This window comes from Canis aureus, chromosome 1 (assembly GCF_053574225.1).
Source record: "Canis aureus isolate CA01 chromosome 1, VMU_Caureus_v.1.0, whole genome shotgun sequence".
Classification (NCBI taxonomy): domain Eukaryota; kingdom Metazoa; phylum Chordata; class Mammalia; order Carnivora; family Canidae; genus Canis; species Canis aureus.
Window position 1 is genome coordinate 42,422,214 of NC_135611.1, and position 22,058 is coordinate 42,444,271.

General features: G+C 40.0%; 1 protein-coding gene across 8 annotated transcripts in view; it reads left to right on the top strand.

Annotated features, from left to right (window-relative positions):
• The window catches only part of CCDC170 (coiled-coil domain containing 170), a 99,015-nt gene that overhangs the window by 55,628 nt on the left and 21,329 nt on the right, over positions 1–22,058 (top strand). For 6 of the 8 annotated variants that reach the window (XR_013379332.1, XM_077896895.1, XM_077896885.1 and 3 more), the window contains 3 exons: positions 6,193–6,510; positions 15,060–15,260; positions 21,655–21,828. Coding sequence is in view for 7 of the 8 variants with exons in the window: in XM_077896895.1 (XP_077753021.1) it covers positions 6,193–6,510; positions 15,060–15,260; positions 21,655–21,828 (693 nt within the window). In the remaining variant the exon portion in view is untranslated. The remainder of the gene's footprint in view (positions 1–6,192; positions 6,511–15,059; positions 15,261–21,654; positions 21,829–22,058) is intronic. The other 2 variants (XM_077896932.1, XM_077896921.1) reach the window with 2 other exon arrangements.

The following is a 22,058-nucleotide window of genomic DNA, read 5'->3' on the forward strand; positions in this document are numbered from 1 at the left end:
TTAACAACTATCAAAGATTGGCACTTTTTCTTTCAGTTATTTTGAAATAATCTAGTGTTGAAAAACGTAAGCACTTTCCTTACACAAGCCACATGCACTTTCTATAGACTGTATAAGTTCAGATCAGCAGATCAGAAACTAAACTTACTTATGGGATTTCAGACAGCTTCATTTCTTTCTTACTGTTCACATTTCCTTTAATTCTGCTAGCTAGCATTGAAGCTAAGAAAGAATATTGGTTTTGGAGTCAGGCAGGTCTGGTTTGGAAGGATGTCCCTTTTGCTTTTTTTGGTTTGTTACTCTAAAGTAGTGAATGAAAGAGAGAACAGAATGAAAACAGTTAACAGGGAGTAGAGGGGTTAAGAGTCTAGGCTGTCAGGTTTTTATCCAGGCTCCAGAATCATTTGGCTGTGTGATCTGAGGCACATGACCTTACCTCTTGGAACCTCAGTTTCTTGTCTGTAAAATAGAAAAATAATTTAAGGATCTATCTCTTACAATTATTCTTAGCATTGCATGACATGACATAACATACATGAAGTAGTCAGGACATGCCCATCACATAATTGATGCTTAGTGTTTTTATTTCCTTTTCTTTTTTTATTAAAGATTTTATTTATTTATTCATGAGAGACACAGAGAGGGCGGGGGCAGAGACACAGGCAGAGGGAGAAGCAGGCTCCATGCAGGGAACCTGACGTGGGACCCGATCCCGGGTCTCCAGGATCAGGCCCTAGGCAGTGCTAAACCTCTGAGCCACCTGGGCTGCCCTATTTCCTTTTCCTAGTTATGTACTTTTACTTAGGGATCCAAAGAAAAAATTATTTTAAGGGTACGGGCATATGGAAATAAGTTCCTGGAAGTGAGGACTTACTAGGATAAATTACTAAAGGAATAGATCTCTTTACTATCCTAGATTCACGACATTGGAAGTGACCTTAAGGCCTTTTAGAATCTAGATCACATTACCCTGTATGTGAAATCAGAATCTTTAAAATGTTACTGTCTAGCTAATTTCCAGCCTTCCCTTGAACTCTTCCAGAGACAGGGAACTCACTACTGGACAAGGAGGTCTATATTCTCTCTATAGTTCTTCTTCTTTTTTAAATATTTATTTGAGAGAGAGAGAATGTGTGGGAGGGGCAAGAGGGAGAAGGAGAGGAGAGAGAATCCCAGGCAGACTCTGCATGGAGCTAGGAGCCCAGATGCAGGGCTCGATCCCATGACTATAGATCATGACCTGAGCCAAAATCAAGAGCTGGCTGCTCAACCCACTGCAGCCCCCAGGTGCCTTGCCCCTCTCTGTGTAGTTCTAATTGTTTGACTGTTCTTCATTATAGCAAGTCAGGATCAGCATCCCTATAATTTACATCCTCATCCTGGTTCTTCCTTAATGAAACTTCATAGAATAAAATAAAATTTCTTTCTTATGGCTAACTTTAAAGCATTTGAAGACATTTATCATGGATTTCTAAGTCTTTTCTTTCGGTTAAACAGCCTGTAGTTTTCAAACTTTGAACCTTCTTTCTTATCATCTGTGTGAGATTGGGAAAATTCTAGCCTCTGGGTGAGGAATTAAAATGAAAATAAACACTAAAATAATATCTGCTCATATTATAAAACATTAAACTGTTATAAGACTCTGAAGTAAAATTTAAAACCCTCTCTGCTTCCACTTCTAGCCTTACTGGGGCATTCATGTCTTAGCTTCTGATAGTTACCACTGAGACTTTTAAAGGAATACATTTCTATTACTGATTCACCAATGTGAGATAGTAGTTTTAGACTTTTTGCTACAGTGTCAGAGGAATTTAATGCCTCTTAGTTTTTTACTTCTCACTCTACTTCCCTTTATTTTATTATTGTATTTACATTGTCAAGGTTTGTAATATTTACATTTTGTTCTATAATTATAATTGAGTCTTCCAAGCTTTGCCTTAGGTTCATTCTATGCATTTAAAATAAATAAAAATAGTATTTTAGATAACACAATTACAATAAATATTTTTATTACAGCTTTAATGCTAGCATGTGATGCTGAATCCATTCCATTTTGACAATGTCCCTCTTAAAATTTCCAGCTGGGAACTGTCCATGGTGCTCCAGGCACACTCTGACCAGTTCAGGGCAGACTGTTTTCAGTATGGTAGTGAAGCCCAGGAACTCGTTGGCCTCATGTGCAGCCAAATTCATTGTCAACTTGTGTTGTGTTTGTCAATAACAGGAATTTCAAATTTAAGTTGAATTCTTAGTATTTTCAAAGGTTGATGATGCTAGTGGGACAGCCTAAGGGGTGTATGTGTATGTGTGTGTGTGTATTCCTATCACAATTGACTCAGCACTTTATTTATTTTTAAAGATTTTGTGTATTTATTCATGAGAGAAACATACAGAGAGAGGCAGAGACATAGGTAGAGGGTTATGCTCCCTGCAGGGAGCCCAATGTAGGACTTGATCACAGGACCCTGGGATCACAACCTGAGCCAAAGGCAAACGTTCAACCACTGAGCCACCCACGTGTCCCACATATCAGTGAATTTTTGTGTAGTATCTAATTTTTTGCTGTATTTTAATGAAAGAGCTTTGCAGATATGTCATTTTCCACATTTAGTAATCCATCCTACAGATCTATTCTTGGACCACAGGTTATGTGCATATTCTATTTTGGTAGGTGTTTATACCAGAATAACACCTATTCACACTCCCACTAACAATGTATAAGAGCACCTATTTGGGGAGAATTTCTAAGTTTATTTGTTAATTTTAACTGCAGTAGGTAAAAGTAGTCAACTGGTTTTTAATTTTATAAAATTTGTCTAGGGTTGGATGAATTAAACTCGAGCTGGAGGTTTTCCACTGGATGATAATTAATCATGTATTTTTGAGAGGCAGTTTGATCTCAGGCATATCCAAATCCACATAATAGTTAGCACCATTAAAATAGGAGACGATTGCATTAAAAAACAAAACAAAACCTTTGAATGGTTTCATCACTTAATGGATTTTCGTTGGGAATTGATAAAGACATGCATTTAATTGGGAAGGTAAATTGAATGCCTTAATCATATTATTTACAACCATTTTTGTTAAAAGTAATTGTGAAGGGGTCATTATTCATTTCTTGCATTTGGTAGGTCTAAAGCTAAAGACAAATGAAAAGTTAAAAAATTTTGTTTACCAGGTGATCCTTATCACTATCTCTATAAGGGCTGTCCTTTTTTGCAAATGTGATTTCCTATGTGGAGGTCAGCCCTGATTTTTGCTCCGAGGGAGCTACTTGTTTCTTATTCTGTGTGTCAGTGTGGTCTGACAACAGTCTTCAGGACCTGGCCAGTGATACTGATGTCACATTACTTGAGTGTATCCTTGAGGTAGCCATGCAACCAGATTCCACTCCAGCACTGTCTCTGCTAGCTCTGTGGGTAATTGCATTGGTAGTCTGAGGACATCTGTTTCCAGCAGATCGGCTTAGTGCTTCTAAATCCTGAATCACTTAATCAGAGCACTGAGGAAACGGCCATCCCTAAGGCCTTGTCAGTGGCTTCCAAGGCCTGTACTGCATGTGAGAAGCACCATACAGTTCACTGGGCTGAAACGTGCCCAGAAAAGAAGTCTGGCCTGCTGCCATGTGCCTTTGTATTTTATGCCCACACATGCATTTTCTGATTTTTAGCAGTCGTAAGGGTTTCTGCTTTGGATTTGTTAGGGAGTGTTATGTTTATTGGTCTCTGGGTGGAGCTGCCAGTTGATTAGTACACTCCAAACTGACAGTCTATAGTACTCAAATGAATGATATATTTTTTTGCGTGTGTATTTTGAGGATCTTTTGTACTTAGTTAAAAATGTCACTCTCTGGGTCATGGAAACTTGTCTTTTGCATTAGGGGTCTTCTCTCCATAAAAGTTAATATATAATATTCTAGAGCTTAAAGGGGATTAGTATTAATTTTCATTTTTACATCATTGAATTTGGAACCTTGAGTTTTCTAACCGCATGTTAGATGGTCGTTTCTAAGTGAAACACGGGCCTAATTTATTATCATTAGTACGGATCCTGGTTACTTGAATTGAGTAGCTATTGTATTACTCTCCGAAAAGAAATCTGTAAAGTGTTAAAATATTGTATTTGGGATAAAGTGTCCTTGACTCTACTTTGAGGGCCGTAATTTAATTAGCAGCAGTGGGGCTTCTCTGCAAAGAGGACTGGTATCTAAAGGGAATGGGGAAACTGGGAGCTGTTGCCAGGACTTGAGCAAAGCATTTCACAAAATAGGTTCCACAATTAGTTTAGCCATTACTTTTCTGAAGGCCAGGCTTCTCTAACTTACCTATCCACACTCGATGACTTTTATTTCAAATTGATGCCAGGGACTCCTTGATTTAAAAAAAGAAATCACCAGAAAAAAAGTAAGATATTCTCTTTTTATAAAATAAAAAGTAAAGAAGTAGCATTTTAAAGAACGTCTTTCTTGTCTCCAAGCTGTTGGTGGAGATAAATTCCTTTTAAAGTCCAGTTCTGGTGCAAAAGGTATGAGTGTATTTTAACTGGCAGCCTGAAATGTTACTGGCTTAGAGTTTAGAGGTAGAATCTGTGATTCAAAGATATTTGACCCTAACATGCTCTTTTAAATTAAAAAAAAAAAACTTTTTTTTTTTTTTTTTGCCAGTTAACTAGGCTACGATACTGTAGCAATGCTGGTTATCAAGTTACTTATTCTTACTTAATGTGAACTCATGTATTTTAAAAATTGATATCAACAAGTTTTTAAAAATTATTTTTAAAGATTTTATTTACTTATTTGAGAGAGAGACAGAGCATTGAGAGAACAGGAGTGGAGGGATGGGCAGAGGGAGAAGCAGACTCCCTGCTGAGCTGAGAGCCCAATGCAGGGCTTGATCCCGGGACCCTGGGAATCATGACCTGAGCCTAAGACAGATGCTTAACCGACTGAGCCACCCAGGTGCTCCTTTAAAATTACTTTTAAAGATGTCCCTTTTATGCCTCTTTTGACCATTCTAGATTATAGTAAATAGAAGTAGGTGCACAGGTAGCCTCCTTTATGCCTTTCATTTATTTTTGTGAACCTAACAATACACATTATATTCTTTCAAATTATTATTTTTGGTGTGGTACTTTATTTCCCTCTACTTTTAATTCTTCCACCCACCAAATAGCTGGATATTTCTGTATGTTTTCTTTAGGATCTATCAGTTTTATGAGACAAAGAGATACACAGTAAGTGAGTATTGAAAGAAAGATCTGATTCTCTTTTATGCACTGATGTTTTTATGAAAATGCTACCCTATTACTTAGAATAGTGTTAAGGAGGCATCTTTCTTTAAACAATTTTTAGTGTGTAGGACTTTTAGTAGGTAGGACTCTAAGGGTTTATGGTTTATTCAGAATCAATTTCCATGTATATCAAGCTTTAGAGAAGATAATTCTTTTTTTTTTTTTAAGATTTTATTTATTTATTCACAAGAGACACACAGAGAGAGGCAGAGACATAGGCAGAGGGAAAAGCAGGCTCCATGCAGGGAGCCCGATGCTGGACTTGATCCCTGGACCCCATGATCAGGATCTGAGCTGAAGGCAGACACTCAACCACTGAGCCACCGAGGTGCCCTAGAACAGATAATTCTGTAAACATTTCTATCTGTGGATTGCCTCTACCAGCATGCTAGTCAGCAATTTGTTTTTATTAACTCTTTCTCAAGGTCTACACAGAAAAGGGTTATAGGTCAGTTTCCTTCCTTTCCTAGCTGTGATTTTATATCCCTTCTCTTTCCTAGGCACCTGAGTTTACCTGACATAGCCTTTACAATTCAATAACTTCATGATGAGATGGTGGGGAACTTACAGTTAAACTGGGAATGTAGGGGTGCCTGGGGGGCTCAGTTAAGCATCTGCCTTTGGCTCAGGTCATGATCACAGGGATCTGAGCTTGAACCCCATATCAGGTTCTCTCCTCACTGGGGAGCCTACTTCTCCCTCTCCTCTCTGCCTGACACTCTGCCTACTTGTGCTCTCCTTCTCTCTGGCAAATAAATAAATAAAATTTTAAAAAGTAAACAATGTAATGAAGTTAATCCTTACTCCATGAAGTCTGTAAGCAAGGTAAATGAGAAGCAAATGCAGGTGTCCCTCAATGGTCGCTAACATTCCTGTCTTCACTATCTGTAACTGTTTCAGGACTTGCTCAGTGCTGTAGAGACAAAGGAAGCTCTTGAAATGGAAGTTAGGATCCTCCAAGAGCGGCTGCTTGCTGGCCAGCAGGTCTGGGATGCTTCGAAGCAGGAGCTGAACCTCTTGAAGAAAAGGTCTTGTGAGTTGGAGAAGAGTCTAGAGGCCAGCGTGGATGCGGCTGCAGCCTCGCGAAGCCAGTACTTCTCATTTAGGGAGAAAGTCGCAGCCCTGCTTAGAGGCAGCTGGGGCACGACTGGGCCAAAGGAGGATGCCATTGTGGAAAGGATCCGAGAAATGACCAGCCAAGAGGAAAGCAGGAAAAAGGCGAGTGGGAAATGGCCACTTGTAAGATTCTTAAGGACAGTAATTTGCTGTAGCGTTTAAATGTGGTTTTCATTACTTTATTTTTTTAAGATTTTATTTATTCATGAGACAGAAAGAGAGAGAGAGAGAGAGGCAGAGACATAGGCAGTGGGAGAAGCAGGCTCCCTGTGGGGAGCCTGTTGCGGGACTTGATCCCAGGACTCTGGGATCAGGACTTGAGCCAAAGGCAGACGCTCAACCACTGAGCCACTCAGTGGTTTTTATTACTTTCAATTATATACCATATTTAGGGAGCCTAGAGAGTCACTTAAGTGACAGCTGACTACGGAGGAGGGTTCTGGAGTCAGAGCTACCTGTGCTGAATCCTGTCTCTACTGCACACTTGCTCATGCCAGGTGTGACATGGACAGGTTCCTAAGACGACTGCCCCTGAGATTCTGTATTCTAATCTACTGGACAGAGAAGGCTTTGGGGCCACACTCCTCATCTGAACCCCCTGGGGTGCAATGTGTTTTTGAATTTAGAATTTTTCAGGACTCAGAAAGGTAAAATAGTAACACAGAACGGCAATGGTGAAAACGCTCTTGCACGTTGCCCCTCGGTGGGGTCTGGGGCAGCACTCCATACTCAGCCACATTCATCGTTCTGCAGCCGAACCCATGGCAACTCCATCACACGAATGTAGCGGGACTGAAGAGGTTCCTGTCATTTCGGGTCAGGCTTTGCTGCCAAACCCTTTATCAAAGAGTTATGAAAAAGCCATCAGTTTTCAGATGCATTTGAATTTTGGAATTGCAGATAAGATACTCATAGACCTGGAGGAGTACCTGTTTTGCTAGGTTATTGTTTATTGAAAATATTAAATAAAAAAAAATTGTTAGGAAGTCCTTAACACACTGCCTGGCCAATAATGATAAATTTAACTCTTGCTGCCCCTGCTTGTCCTCCTCTCTCTTCTCCTCTTTGTAATGGTGCCTGAGCAGCCTTTTCAGGAAGTTATTTAACATGTGGAGAAAGATGTTTTAATTCATGTATATGACTGAAGATTGTAGAATTTTGTTATCTCGTTTATACTATTAATAATGCTTCTTTACTGTATAGCTTTGCTTAGCAGAGTCAACTTCAGCCTGACTCCGCTTAAATGACCATCAAATCCAAATTATTGAAGTCCTAATTAATGAGTTTTTAAAGTAAATAATACCCAAGTAAATTATACCCAATGGTATAATTCCATTGTGATCAATTTCTTCTGTGAGTTCATGCTGGTTTGAAGGAGAAATTTTTTTTTTTCTCTCTCTCTCTTTTGATGTTTCTAATATACCCAGAGCAACCACTCACTCAGAGTTTGGGATTGCATTTGACAATTTTCTTTAATGATCAAACATTTTAAATTCTCTTTAAAAATTATCTGAGCTGAGTGAAGTAAGTCAGTCGGAGAAGGACAAACATTATATGTTCTCATTCATTTGGGGAATATAAATAATAGTGAAAGGGAAAATAAGGGAAGGGAGAAGAAATGTGTGGGAAATATCAGAAAGGGAGACAGAACGTAAAGACTGCTAACTCTGGGAAACGAACTAGGGGTGGTAGAAGGGGAGGAGGGCGGGGGGTGGGAGTGAATGGGTGACGGGCACTGGGTATTATTCTGTACGTTAGTAAACTGAACACCAATAAAAAAAAAAAATAAAAAAAAAATAAAAAAAATAAAAAAATAAGATGATATCAGAGAGGGAGACAAACCATAAGAGACTCAACTCTGGGAAACAAATTGAGGATTGCTGAAGGGGAGTTGGGTGGGGGGATGGGGTAACTGGTGATGGACATTAAGGAGGGCATGTGATGTTTTGAACATTAGGTGTTATACGCAACTGATGAACCACTGAACTCTACCTCTGAAATTAATAATATACTATATGTTAATTAATTGAATTTGAATAAAATAAAATTTTTAAGAAGAAAAAAAAAATAAAAAAAATAAAAATTATCTGAAATTTGGGGTGCCTGGGTGGCGCAGTTGGTTAAATGTCCAGCTTTTGGTTTCGGCTCAGGTCGTGATCTCTGGATCATGAGATTTAGCCCTGCATGGGGCTCCCCACTCAGCACAGAGTCTGCTTAAGTCTCACTTTCTCTCTCGCTCTCTCTCTCTCTCTCACCCCCCGCCCCTCCCCTCATTTTTGCGCAGATGCACATGCTCTCAAATAAATAAATCTTTAAAAATTTTTTTCCAAAATTCATGTATATTCTTAGGAGCAACCCAAGTGACCCCTTGACTAGCAGTTGATGTACTTCAATCGCTAATGGTTCTTTACCATTTCGTTTTATTGCTTCCCTCTTCTGTTTTCCCAAAATTATTTTAATTCAGCATGTGTACATGGCACAAAATTGTCAGCATGATGTATGTGTTTATTTTCTAAAGCAAAATGATGTAAATTGGTTAAGCTGGCTATGCCTCCCCCAGCCCCCCATAAAAATCAGAATGATTCAGAGTCTTTTTAGTGTCTTTGTGTGCCTTTTCTACCATGTAATTTTTTTCAATAGCTCTTCTCACTATTTAAAAGCCTGAAATCAAGCATATAGCTGAGGTCTTGTGTGACTCATCTTCAAGTGAAATCAGGAGAAAATGGATTTCATATATTGTCTGAGAAATGTTTCTGCAGAATGGGAGCTCTGCAGATGGATGAACCTGTTTGTTGAGAAGGCTGTGCACCCCTGCCAGCTGTCATGGTTAAACGCACACCCAGCTGTTGAGTAATGCCCATGGGAATGCCCAAGGCTGAGTTTAAGCTGGGCCTGGCAAATTCGTGGCTTCAGGTCAACTCCTACTTTCTGAACCTTGCTATTCTTGTTTACCTAGTTGCTACTCATTGTGATTCCCCTATGTTTGCAATTCTCAGAATTCGGACACCACCCAGACTTTTTTAATTGGTTTTTTCTGCTTAGAGCAAAACCACATTCTCTTTTTAAAAGCTTTACTAGATCTTAGCACTATTGACATTTCAGGTTGGATGATCCTTTGTCAGGGTCCCATTCTGTACATTGTACGCTATTTAGCAGCATCTCTGGCATCTACCCACTAGGTATCAGTAGCACCACTTTTCCCCTCAATTTATGACAACCAAAGATGTCTCCAGATAAATGTCCTCAGACAGTAGAATTGCTCCCACTTGGAAACCACTTTTTTCGAGGAATGCCCTACTGTTAGGTTCCTAGCAATTTTAAATGAGCATAGATGTTATTTAGCCTTGAAATTTCAGTACATTTTGTAACAGGTGTTTTTGAAATGATGATGTCTTGCACAATGACAGAAAGTTGCGACATTTTAGTGTGCAATTGAGGCAAACATTTTTGTCTTCCTTTTAGATATCTCCTAATTGGCTAATTCTCTGGATGAGAAATGATTATGTACAGAAAATAAATGGCCATGATTGATTTCTATGTCATTTCCTACATTAAAGAATTCATACAAGCTCACAAATGTTTATCTACATGGCTCTTTTGTTCTTCTTTAGGCACACATAGGGCTTTATTTCCCCCACTGGAGTGTTTCTTGGTCCAGTGGCTCTGTGGGAGCTCTAGGGATCCAGCCTGATGCCCTAAAGGACCAGAGATGTGTTCCACCTCCTCCCCCTGCTTCCCTCGTTTGTTCTGATCATTCTGCTATGTTCTTAATCCTTCAATACCAGCTTTGGTGGACTCCCACTGACATTTCATTGCTCCAATTTATGTTACGTGGTCACACCTGGCTACAGGAGCATTTGGGAGAGTGAAAAGGTAGAGATTTTGGCTCTCCTACCATCTACAGTGTAGTAATTTCCTAGGATGGCCATAACAAAGTCCCACTTACTTACTTGGTGGCTTACACAATAGAAGTGTATTGTCTCCCAGTTCTGGAGGCTACAATTCTAAAATCATGGTGTCAGCTGGATTGGTTCCTTCTGAGCCTGTGAGAGAGAATCTGTTCCAGGCCCCTTGCCTAGCTTCTGGTAGCCTTAGGTATCCTTGGCTTATGGGTGGCATTCTCTATCTTCACATTATTTCCCTTCCATTTGTGTGTGTCTCTGTGTCCAAATTTTTCCTTTTGTATAAGGACCCCGGTCGTATTGCATTAGGGCCCAGCCCTGTAAAGACTCTATTTCCAAATAAGGTCACATTCTGAGGTACTGGGGGACTTGAACGTACCTCTTTTTTGGAGGACCCCATTTAATCTGTAATAAAAGTTGACATGCACAAAGATGAAGGGAGTAGGGATAGCATGTCAGTAGGGTTGGCCATATAAACTGGTATGAAGGAAGGAGAATTTGATTGATGTTTTATTCCTGGGTTCTGACAACATATTTTATATATTTCCTAAGTAAAAATTACAGCTTGAATAATAAAAGACTTTTATGTCTAAAAGGCACTGGTTCTTAAGTGACCCAAGTGGCTCTTCCCTCCATTTAGAGTTCTTATGCTTCCATTTGGCTTAATTTTAGGACAAAAGTGCCTTTCTCGTGAAATTGACAACTACTTGTCCTTGGGAAGTGAATTCTTTTTTTTTTTTAATTTATGATAGTCATACAGAGAGAGAGAGAGAGAGAGGCAGAGACACAGGCAGAGGGAGAAGCAGGCTCCATGCACCGGGAGCCTGATGTGGGATTCGATCCCGGGTCTCCAGAATCACGCCCTGGGCCAAAGGCAGGCGCCAAACCGCTGTGCCACCCAGGGATCCCGGGAAGTGAATTCTTTTAGGACATTATGACTTGACTTCCAAAAACCAGTCTACTTGTTTTTTTTTTTTTCTTTTTTTAAGATTTTATTTATTCATGAGACACAGAGAGAGTGGCAGAGACAGGCAGAAGGAGAAGCAGGCTTCTCGCAGGGAGCCTGATACGGGACTTGATCCCCAGACCAGGATCACGCCCTTAGCTGAAGGCAGACACTCAACCCATGAGCCACCCAGGTGTCCCAAGTCAGCTTGTTTTTGAAATGTGATTTACTTCAGTGTCTTTTTTGTTTTTTAAAAAATGAAGTATGTTTTCTTTATTATAATTCCCCTCCCTGCCTTACATCGCTAGTATTGAAATCCTTTACATATTTTGTCCCATGGAATATCAGGGATGTATTAACAGATGATACTGAGAAAAAGAAGAAAAATAAAAGGAAAGAAAGAAAAGGTTACTGTCCTTTGGAGTTTTTGGTGTGAAAAACACAATGCAAAAACAACGCAACGTGTTTTGGCACGACTTGTATGTTCACCCAGGCACTGACATTTGATGTTCCCAAGGACGAAGTCAGATTGGAATGTTAATTTATTTGAATAAATTTATGTAAATTTATCTCTGAAAAAACATGCTGTGATATTACACGTACTGAGACCTAAATAAGCTTAGTGCTGGGATGCATAGAAAATGAAGAGCGTCTCAGCTGTTTGCTCTTCTCTGGACACCAGAATCTTGGCAGAGCAGTTTGTAGATTCTGCACTGTTCAGCCATCCCCATACTGGTGGTTTTAAAAGTTATACTCTGCTGAGTCTTCAGGTTTTGTGGAACACTCTTGGGTCCACACAGAGTGAGGATACAGGAAGAACCCTTCATCTTTGATTTAGCACATTGTCCCTTATTTGTCACTGCTCATTTGTTTTTACTTGAAAAACAGGCTCTCTAGGCTGTAAATGGTTTGAGAAACCTGACATAGGACAATTCCTGAAGGGCCCCTTTAACTCCCTATGACAAAAGCATAGGATTGACTGAACCAGCATACTGGCATAGTAATGCTGATGATAAAAAGGGATGCAGTGTGTTGAACTTCAATTGGGTGTAAAATACTGTGCTACTCAAATGATCTAAATTATCATCTGATCAAAAAAAATTATAATCTGATCATCATGGCAAAGACACAGTTTCAGAGAGGTGATTAACTTGCTTCAGTTAACATGCTGGTGAGTGGTAGAGTGGGAAGGAACTCTAGACTGGGATTATCTGACTCCAAAGACACCATGCTGCAGTCTGGTCTCCATCGAGACATCTTTTCTCTTCAGGGTCATTACCACTTTCTTAGCCTAACTTCCTGCAGGTGCCTAATGGGTCATCTTCTTAATGGAGTCTTTACTGATCAGTTTCTATGATAGGCACTGCTTTCCTCAGGGAAGGTCCTTTGCGTGTGGATGGTGGTGCAGTGGTCACACGGTCCTCTGTCTCTCTAGCTGAGGCTCCCTGTGTCTCTTTTTTCTTTGGTCTCATTCTCTTTGTTAGGTTGGCTGTGAGATACGAGAAGTATTGAAGGACCTTCAGGTGGAAAGACTCACTTCCTCCTCGTGGAATATGAAACCACATTTCCTACTGTGCAGAATCACGGGCCATACCTTGTGTAACATAACATCATTAAACAGTCCCCTGGACCCCAAGACAGTATCTTGGGAGTGTTTTTTGATGGCTGTTGTTTTGTAGGTTACTTTGTATATTGTACCAAGACAAGCACATCTTTCTCTTGCAATAAGATCATATCTGTTATTAGGAAGTGCGAACAGTAGGAAATACGACATGAGGGTTCTCTGAGGCTCATATTCTGTAATTAAATTAGAAATTTCCTTGGAGAATATAATTCCTTGGATGTGATGCTAACAGCTTGCCATCAAATATTTTATTTCAAGCCCCAACAGAAGTGTAGAATTAATTGAGTTATAGGCCTGGGAACTTGAGAGCCATAGAAGCACAGGATTAGAGCATTTAGAGATCCAGTAGTATACCATTCCTGATTGGAGCACTTCAGTTCACTCCATAACACTGTTAACACATGGTTGGCCAGTTCCTACCATCTATGGTGACTGGGAGTCCACTAGCTGACATGGGAAGATGCTTAAAATAATGAGGTAAACACAGACATAAAATTGCAAATATAGTATCTTAACTCTGTCTTAACAGTGCATAAATACTTTTTTTTTTAGGGTGGGAGGGAAAGAGAGAGGAAAGGGAGACAGAGAATCTTTTTTTTTTTTTTTTTGAGACAGAGAATCTTAAGCATGGATCCTGCTTAAGATGTGGGATTGGATCTCACAACCCTGAGATCATGACCTGAGCTGAAATCAAGTCAGATACTTAACCAACTGAACCACCCAGGCACCCTATTTTAAAACATTAATAGTTGTTGCTTCTGGGTGGAGATTATTATATTTTTGTTTATAGTTTTTTTTATCCTTAATGAATCTTTTATAGTGGCCATGTATTACTTTGTAATTATAGGGACCAGGAGAAATTCTTCCTTATATTGAAGTGGAATCATTTCTCTGATTTCTGTCTGTTGGTCCTTAACTTAAGCTCTGAGGGCAACTCAGAACAAACCTTATTGTTCTTCCATATAATAGCCTTTCAAAATAATTGAGGATGGCTTGAGTGTTTTCTTGCTTTTAAAAATGGTTACTGATAGGGTGCCTGGCTGACTTAGTTGGGAGAGTGTGCAGGTCTTGATATCAGGGTCATGAGTTTAAGCCCCACACTGGACATGGAGCTTACTTAAAAAAGAAAAATGGTTACTGATAAGTAATCAGAATTTTTTTGAAACTGAAATTGTAAACCTGAAACCATCAAGATATTTCAATTTTTGTAAGAATGGTCCTGAGTATTATGTAAATATCTACTTTTTTTCTTTTCCTCTTTTGAAACAAACCACCAAAACAAAACAAATTTTATCACCCCAAACTGGTGTTTTTATTGAATTCAGTGTTTCATAAAAACTGGATTTGGTAGAATCAATTCTCATGAGTATTCTCAGAGTGTACCTGAGATCTTTGGTAAACTAATGTTCTTCATTAAGGGAAGATGAGTACAAAAGAGAAACTTCAGGAAAAGATGGAAGCATTGGGCAAGGTAGGGGTGTGTGAAGAGGATTGGGACTTTTAATGGAGAAACTGTGATTTCATTTTGTAGGAAAGGAGGTAGTAATCAGATTCTCCTGCCTTCTTGTATGTAGAGTCGCTGTATTAAATTTGACCTTTCAAGTGCTAAAATGATAATATCACTACATAAATACGCGGCTCAGAGGTAGCACCACTGAAGTTTGGTGCGTGAATAACCAATATTCAATGGAAACTGAAAAGGCTTGAAAAATATCTTTATGCATTTGAATTCCTGATAAGTTTACTATCAGAATGAACTCACTGTATAACCTTTAATACAGTATATATGGTGGAAGATTTTTTTCTGGAGAATGACACTTACATGGGTTTAAAAGCACTTTCTGTCTGAACTTCTTATTCTAGCTAAGCTTTGAAACTCTTAAATTAATGGCAGTTTAGGAGTAAGTAAATATTATCCATAAATATTTATCGAGTAACCTGTTTAAGAAATTATATAAAAATCAAAAATACCAATAAAATATTTTGTTAGATAATGAATGCAGATTTCTTTCAAGGAGAGGCAAATACAGCTATCACATTACCTGTTTTTTATTAAAATTTTACAAAGAATCTGGAAGTTGGTGTTATAAATAGTTATGTTGCTTGGTCTGAGCACTAGATTTTAACACTTTGTTGCATCTAAAACAAGGCTTATCCTTGTCTTTTTCTTTGTTTCCAGATGGTCTCCCAGCTTGAAGCCCGAATATCTGAGCTTGTTGAACAGTTGGGAAATGAGTCTGGGTTTCACCAGAAAGCTCTACAGAGAGCCCAGAAAGCAGAAAACAAGTTGGAGGTTCTTCAGGGTCAGCTGACACACCTGGAGGGAGAGCTGGTTTCTGGAGATGTTTTGCGAGATAACTTGAATTTTGAGAAACAAAAAGTAATAACCTGAGGGTACATCCATGGGTAGAAAACATCTGTTGCATTGTAAAATTTTACCTGAACTATTCTAAATTTATAGTACTTTAGTAGAATGGTTACATCTGAGTAATGAGTAAATGTCAAGGAACAACAGATATTGTCTTGGGGTGTCTTCCTATTATTGGGGTCTTTCTTGAGTCAAAATAATCCAGTTAAAACTCAGCAGATATTTGTTGCTTATTCTATATGAGACCCTGAAGGTCTGAGGGCTGATGTATGAATAACACAGAGTTCTTGATCATTAAAGGCTCATAATTCAATAGAGACAGACATATTAGTAGTTTGCTGTGACTATAAAGCTGTATGTGTTGTAAGATGTATTGATTGATGAAATGCTATAGGAACTCAGTGAAGGGATTGAATACTTCTGGATAAGAGGAGGATTTACAGGAGAGAGAATAATGAAGTTCATCTTTGAAGAAGTAGGATTTTAGTGGGGGGAGGGAGCAGATTCTGAAGGGCAAATTGTTTGAGCAAAGGAATGAAAGCCTGTAGGTGCCTAGTACAGTCAGTCCAGAGCGACTGTTCCAGTTTGGCTGCAGCACAGCACTCTTCATGGGGCTGTGGCAGGAGAGAAGGCAAGAATGGTTTGGATTATGAAGATTCTTTATTCTCTGCTTTGTAAGTGACTTTGAGCATTGTGATGTTTTAGAAAGTTGGCGTGATGTCACTGTGAGGCTGAAAGTGCAAACTTTCAGACTCAGAAATGCTAATGGTGCAAACCCAGTGGGTGAGAAGGAGAGGAGAATGAGAAGAGGACGGATCCCCATGTATTTGACCATGGGAAGATATTCTATGGCCTTCAAGAGGCAGTTCTAGGGATAGAAGGAGAGGGAGGAACAGACAGCTTGCTGAGCAGGGAGCCCTACTGGACTCAGGGCTCGAGACCTAAGCTGAAGGCAGGCATGTAACCGACTGAGCCACCCAGGCACACCTGTAGAAGTAGATTCTTATGAAGTTTGGTGACCAGAGAAAAAGAGGCATTAGCAGGAGGACCAAAGAAAGATTTTATTGGATGGAACAGGAAGGTACATATTTGTGGGTCACAGGAGTCTTCAGGGGAAGAAAAAGACAAATGAGATTTCATTTGGCATGAAAAGTGCTCTTAAGTTAAAAAATTTGTACTCTGGAAACTCATTCATTCTCATTTTTGTGTACTTAAAAAAGTTGAGGAAGCATCATGCCTGCATTGAGGGTTGGGAAAAGACGCAACACATATACCTTATACGAGGCAAAGATGCGTAAGGAGTCTGTAGAAAATCCTAGTCTCAGTGGATGAGACAGGTAAATGAGGACATAATAATTAATTGATGGAGATAGGCATACAATTCAACAGGAGCTTGGATAAAGTTTCCTATTTGTGTGTGTGATGAAGTAAGCCCTCTTCACACAGGAGGCGGCATTCACGAGAGGCTATATTTTTTATTTCATTTTTTAAAAGATTCTATTTATTTATTCATGAGAGACACAGAGCGAGAGGCAGAGACATAGGCAGAGGGAGAAGCAGGCTTCCCATAGGGAGCCTGATGCAGGACCCAATTCTGGATCCCGGGATCATGACCTGAGCCGAAGACAGCCACCCAACTGCTGAGCCACCCAGGTGTCCCTCACGAGAGGCTTTAAAGAAGGAGTAGGACTTTGTCAGGCAGAAGAGGTAGGGAAGAGGTTCAAGGTACAGGGAACAGTAGGAGGGATAAAGGAACAGAGGGGTGACAGGGTGCTTGGGAGATTGAACACGATACATGATGAGGCCAGAGGCATGAGGTAGCTCTAGAGGCCTGAGGTATGGAGGGATAACGGGAATATGGAAGGCTAATTAATTACCCAAGGCTTTATCCTATGAGTGATGAGATGCCATAGAAAGTTTTTGAGTAAAAGAAAGGTTTCTCTGAGGGTCTAGAGACTAAAGGTAGGGAGCCCAGCTGGGGGATTCTTAGAACTGCAGAATAGAAGATAATAACTATTTGGACCAAATAGTGGTTTTATGAATGAAGGAGTAGATTTGAGAACTTTGGGAGGATGAAGGCTACCTGAAAAAGGTGTGTTGGTTAAAATATTGAGTTTGAAAGGACACGTTGCATCTGAATACGATATGTTAAACTGGAAGAAGTCTGACTGATGGACTGTCCACCTAGATGTTCCATGAACACCTTGCACTAAACATTTTCCAAATGGAAGTGATCACTTCTCCACAAATTTGTCCCCTCCTGCCTCAGTGATGATGAGGTAATCTGCCTCCAGTTGCTGGAGCTGACAGCCCCAGAGTCATCCTTAGTGCTTTCCTCTTTTTAACCAATTCCTAAACACTATAAATTTCTTCTTAATGTATCTCACATACTCCCTCACCCCCACTGTATATTTATACACTGTGTATTTGCAGTGCTTTGATTCCAAGCATTATGATCACTTCCATGGGCTACAGAAACAACCTTCTAACAGCTCCCCACTGCTGCTGGGGAGGGCTCAATAAGATGTATGTCTCATCTTACCTTTCTCCATCTTAAAACTGGCCAGGGGCTCTCTGTGGTTCTCAGGTTCAGCTACAGATTCCTTTGTTCCATGGCTGAGCATTCTGTGACCTGACCAGTTTGCCTCTTCAGGCTGCCCATCACCTGCCATCTCTCCAGCCCACGATGGCAAACTCAAGGCCTCTGAGAATCATCGGGCCCTGCAAGGGTGTGTGGTGATTGAGTCCAAAGATATCCACATTCAAATTTGTAAAAAATACTTTCCTGGCAAAAAAAAAAAAAAAAAAAAAAAAAGAGAGAGAGAGAGAGAGAGAGAGCCCCTATAGCATTACATATTGCATGTTGCTATTCTTTCTGAGAAAATGTCCTTCTTATCTTCTTCAACTGTGGCTGTCCCTTGATGATGTGGCTCCAGTATCACTTCCTCTGGGAGTCCTGTAGACTTGGTTCTCCTTTGGGACGCCTGGGTGGCGTGGTTGAGCGTCTGCCTTCAGCCCAGAGTGTGATCCTAGAGTCCCGGGATCGAGTCCTGCATCTGGCTCCCTGTATAGAGCCTACTCTCTCTGCCTATGTCTCTGTGTCTCTCATGAATAAATAAATAAAATCTTTTTTTTAAAGATTTATTTATTTATTTATGAAACAGAGAGAGGGGGGAGCGGGGCAGAGACACAGGCAGAGGGAGAAGCAGGCTCCATGCCGGGAGCTGGATGATGGGGGACTCGATCCCATGACTCCAGGATCGCGCCTTGGTCCAAAGGCAGGCGCCAAACCGCTGAGCCACCCAGGGATCCCCAATAAATAAAATCTTAAAAAAAAAGAGAGAGAGTCTTGGTTCTCCTTCAGGCAACACACACCTATGTCTATCACAGCACTTTGCCAACTTAAGTCTTCAGTTTCCTTTATGATTTATTTATTTATTTATGGGGGGGGCAGATCGTGAGCATGTGTTTTCGGGGGGAGATGCAGAAGGAGAGGGAGAGGGGGTCTTGAGCAGACTCTGTGCTCAGCGTGGAGCCTGTGGTGGGACACAGTTTCACAACCCTGAGATCACCATGGAGTGGAAGCCAAGAGTCAGACACTTAACTGACTGAGCCACTCAGGCCCTCCCCCACATCTTGTATTCAGTTTTTAATTGTTTTTCTCTAGTCAACTCCAAGATTCTTGAGGCCAGGGGAAATATTTGTTTTCTAAGTTTCTCCAGCACTAAGGGGGAAGGGTCAATAAATGGTATTTAAATTATGAAGAAACAGGGCAGCCCCGGTGGCTCAGTGGTTTAGCACCACCTTTGGCCCGGGGTGTGATCCTGGAGACCTGGGATCGAGTCCCGTGTCGGGCTCCCTGCATGGAGCCTGCTTCTCCCTCTGCCTGTGTCTCTGTATCTCTCTGTGCTGTCATGAATAAATAAATAAAAATAAATAAATTATGAAGAAACATAAAAGGCAGGAATTTTAGGTAGATTGATGTCTCTTTCCTGTTTTTTTTCATAGAAATGACTCATTAATTTTAATTGAGATTGTGTCAAAAGAACTCTCAGTTATGAAAGCAAATTATGTAAACAGATTCCATCCTGGTGAATAGTCTGTAGATAACTGTAAACTGAAAAAGCTAAGTTGTACAGAGTTTAGATTTAGATACAGATGATTGAAGTTCACACTGAATAGAATATATTTAAAAAATTTATATTTAAAAAATTTGTGACTAATCTGTGACTCAAAGAAACAAGATGTACAGTAAATCCTTCTAGTAACCCTAGCTTTCTAGGCACAGCCAAGATCCTTGAAATAGGATCTTGTTCTGTGGGGTGTTGGCTTGGACCTTTCTTTATCCTTTTTTGCCTCTTATAGATCCTTGGATGCTAAGTGGATGGGTCACATATAGACATAGCAAAAAAGGCTTTATACCTCCACGTGAAAGGTACTGATTCTATTTTATTTATAAAACAAACAATAGTAGTTATTTTCCCTTCATTCATACATATTAGAAATGAGTAATTCCAAGGGCACCTGGGTGGCTCAGTCTGTTAAGCATCTGACTCTTGCTTTCAGTTCAGGTCATGATCTCAGGGTCATGAGTTGGAGCCCTGCACTGGGCTCTGCACTGGATATGGATCCTGCTTAGGTTTCTGTCTCTCCCCCTCTCTCTGCCTCCACCTCAACTTATATATGGGCTCTCTCCCTCTCTTAAGGAAAAAAAAAGAAAATAAATGAGTAATTCCAAGGGGAGAGCTAAGAGCATTAAGAAGTAATAAACTGATAACGTGGAAACAAAAGCAACCTGTGGTCTTGTAGCACAACACAGGAGCCCATGGTCTTATAACACAACACAGTAACCTGCATCTGGTAGCACAGAAAATAAACAATATTTGCCATGGCTGTGCCTCTCGAAGAAGAGATTAAATTTTAAATATGCCATTCAGCAAAATTTGAAAATACAATTTCATCTCATCTTGATGCCTAAAAGTATAGATAGTTCTGGGCTTCACACTGGCATGCTTTAGTCATCAAGAAATTATACTTATTTAAACATATAAATGCCTCAAAAATGCCAGATAGATGAGGATTTACTGCAATGAGAGGAAAGCTCAAAGAACCCAAATCATGAAGTGATGATACAGAAAACTCATTGATTGGTTCACTCATCCAGTAAGCACTTAAGAAGCATTCCTCTGTCTGATATGGCCAGATAAACCACAGAAATCAAATGGAGGACCCCAAAAATACTGGTTTGAAGGGATACATGCACTCTGGTGTTTATAGCAGCGCTATCAACAATACCCAAAATATGGAAAGAGCCCAAATGTCCACTGACTAGTGAGTGGGTAAAGAAGATGTGGGGAGGGGAGTGTGTGTGTGTGTGTGTGTAGATAATTAAACATGGATGGAACTAGAGAGTATTATGCAAATAAGTCAGAAAAGACAAATACCAAATGATTTCACTCATATGTGGAATTTAAGAAACAAATGAACATAAAGGGGGGGGGGAAGAGAGACAAACCATCAAACAGGCTCTTAATTATAGAAAACAAACTGAGGACTGCTGGAAGGGAGATGGTTGAGGGTGGGCTAGATGGGTGATGGGCATTACAGAGGGCACTTATGATGAGCACTGGGTGCTGTACGTAAGTGATGAATCACTAAATCTTACACCTGAAACTAATATTACACTATATGTTAACTAACGAATTTAAAGAAAAACTTGGAAGAAGAAAAAAGGAAATCAAGTGGATAAAGATCCTAGAACAGTTTTGTAATGCTAACCTATTAAATTATGAACCTTGACTTCCTCAATACAGCTCTATTTTATGGTGGTGTTCCTTAAAGTGTGATACATTAAAGATTCTTAAAGACATTTTCTTTGGTATAGGATTTTAACTTAAAAAAGCAAAAATGTTGTCCACGTGTGTTTTTATGGAGAGCTTTGATTTTGGAGTGATCTGTAGAACCCAAGGAAAGTACAGTGGTGACTGTTGTCATTTTTTTTTCACATTTGAGGCCAGAGTCCACTTAGGTGAGAAAAATTGCCTTGGAAGATTTGTGGGTGAGGAGATCCCAGGGGCTGGATTAACCTGGAGAGGCATAGTGACAGCAGCAAGTAGCCTAAACAGAGATGTGTAGATGTAGTCAGGGCAGTGCCAGACGAGTGTGTAATGTTAGCTTGAACATCAAGATCGCCGACTAGGAGAGTCAAGTGAATTTGGACAAGAAGCAGGACATGGAAGTGGCAGGATGTTGAGGCTTTCATTACCAAACACTGGGGTCAGGAGCTAAGCTACGTGCTGGGTTTAATGAGACCAGTCTGTAAGCTTCAGATGAAGAGAAGGATGCTGTGAGATCACCAGATAACTTTGTTTTTGTGTCTCATTTTTATTTTTGTTCTTGGGTTTAGTATCTTAAGTTTCTGGATCAGCTCTCAGAGAAAATGAAACTGGACCAGATGGCTGCTGAACTTGGCTTTGACATGCGTCTGGATGTAGTTTTAGCTCGCACGGAGCAGCTGGTCCGTCTTGAGAGCAATGCAGTCATTGAAAACAAGACACTTGCCTACAATTTACAGAGAAAGGTAGGGGATATTGAAACTTGCTAGTGTTGATAGAAGGAATTGCTGAGATACTTAAATATTGAGAAATAATTTACTCCTTCATATTTGCCACTGTAGTTTGGAAACATGAAAATATGTATTTAGAATTAGAGTCTCTGTTCAAGTGTGAGGGATGGTAAGTGTATCACCTAAGGTTATATTTGACTGTGAGTAATAGAGACCCCAAATAAAAGTGACTTAAATGACTAGAA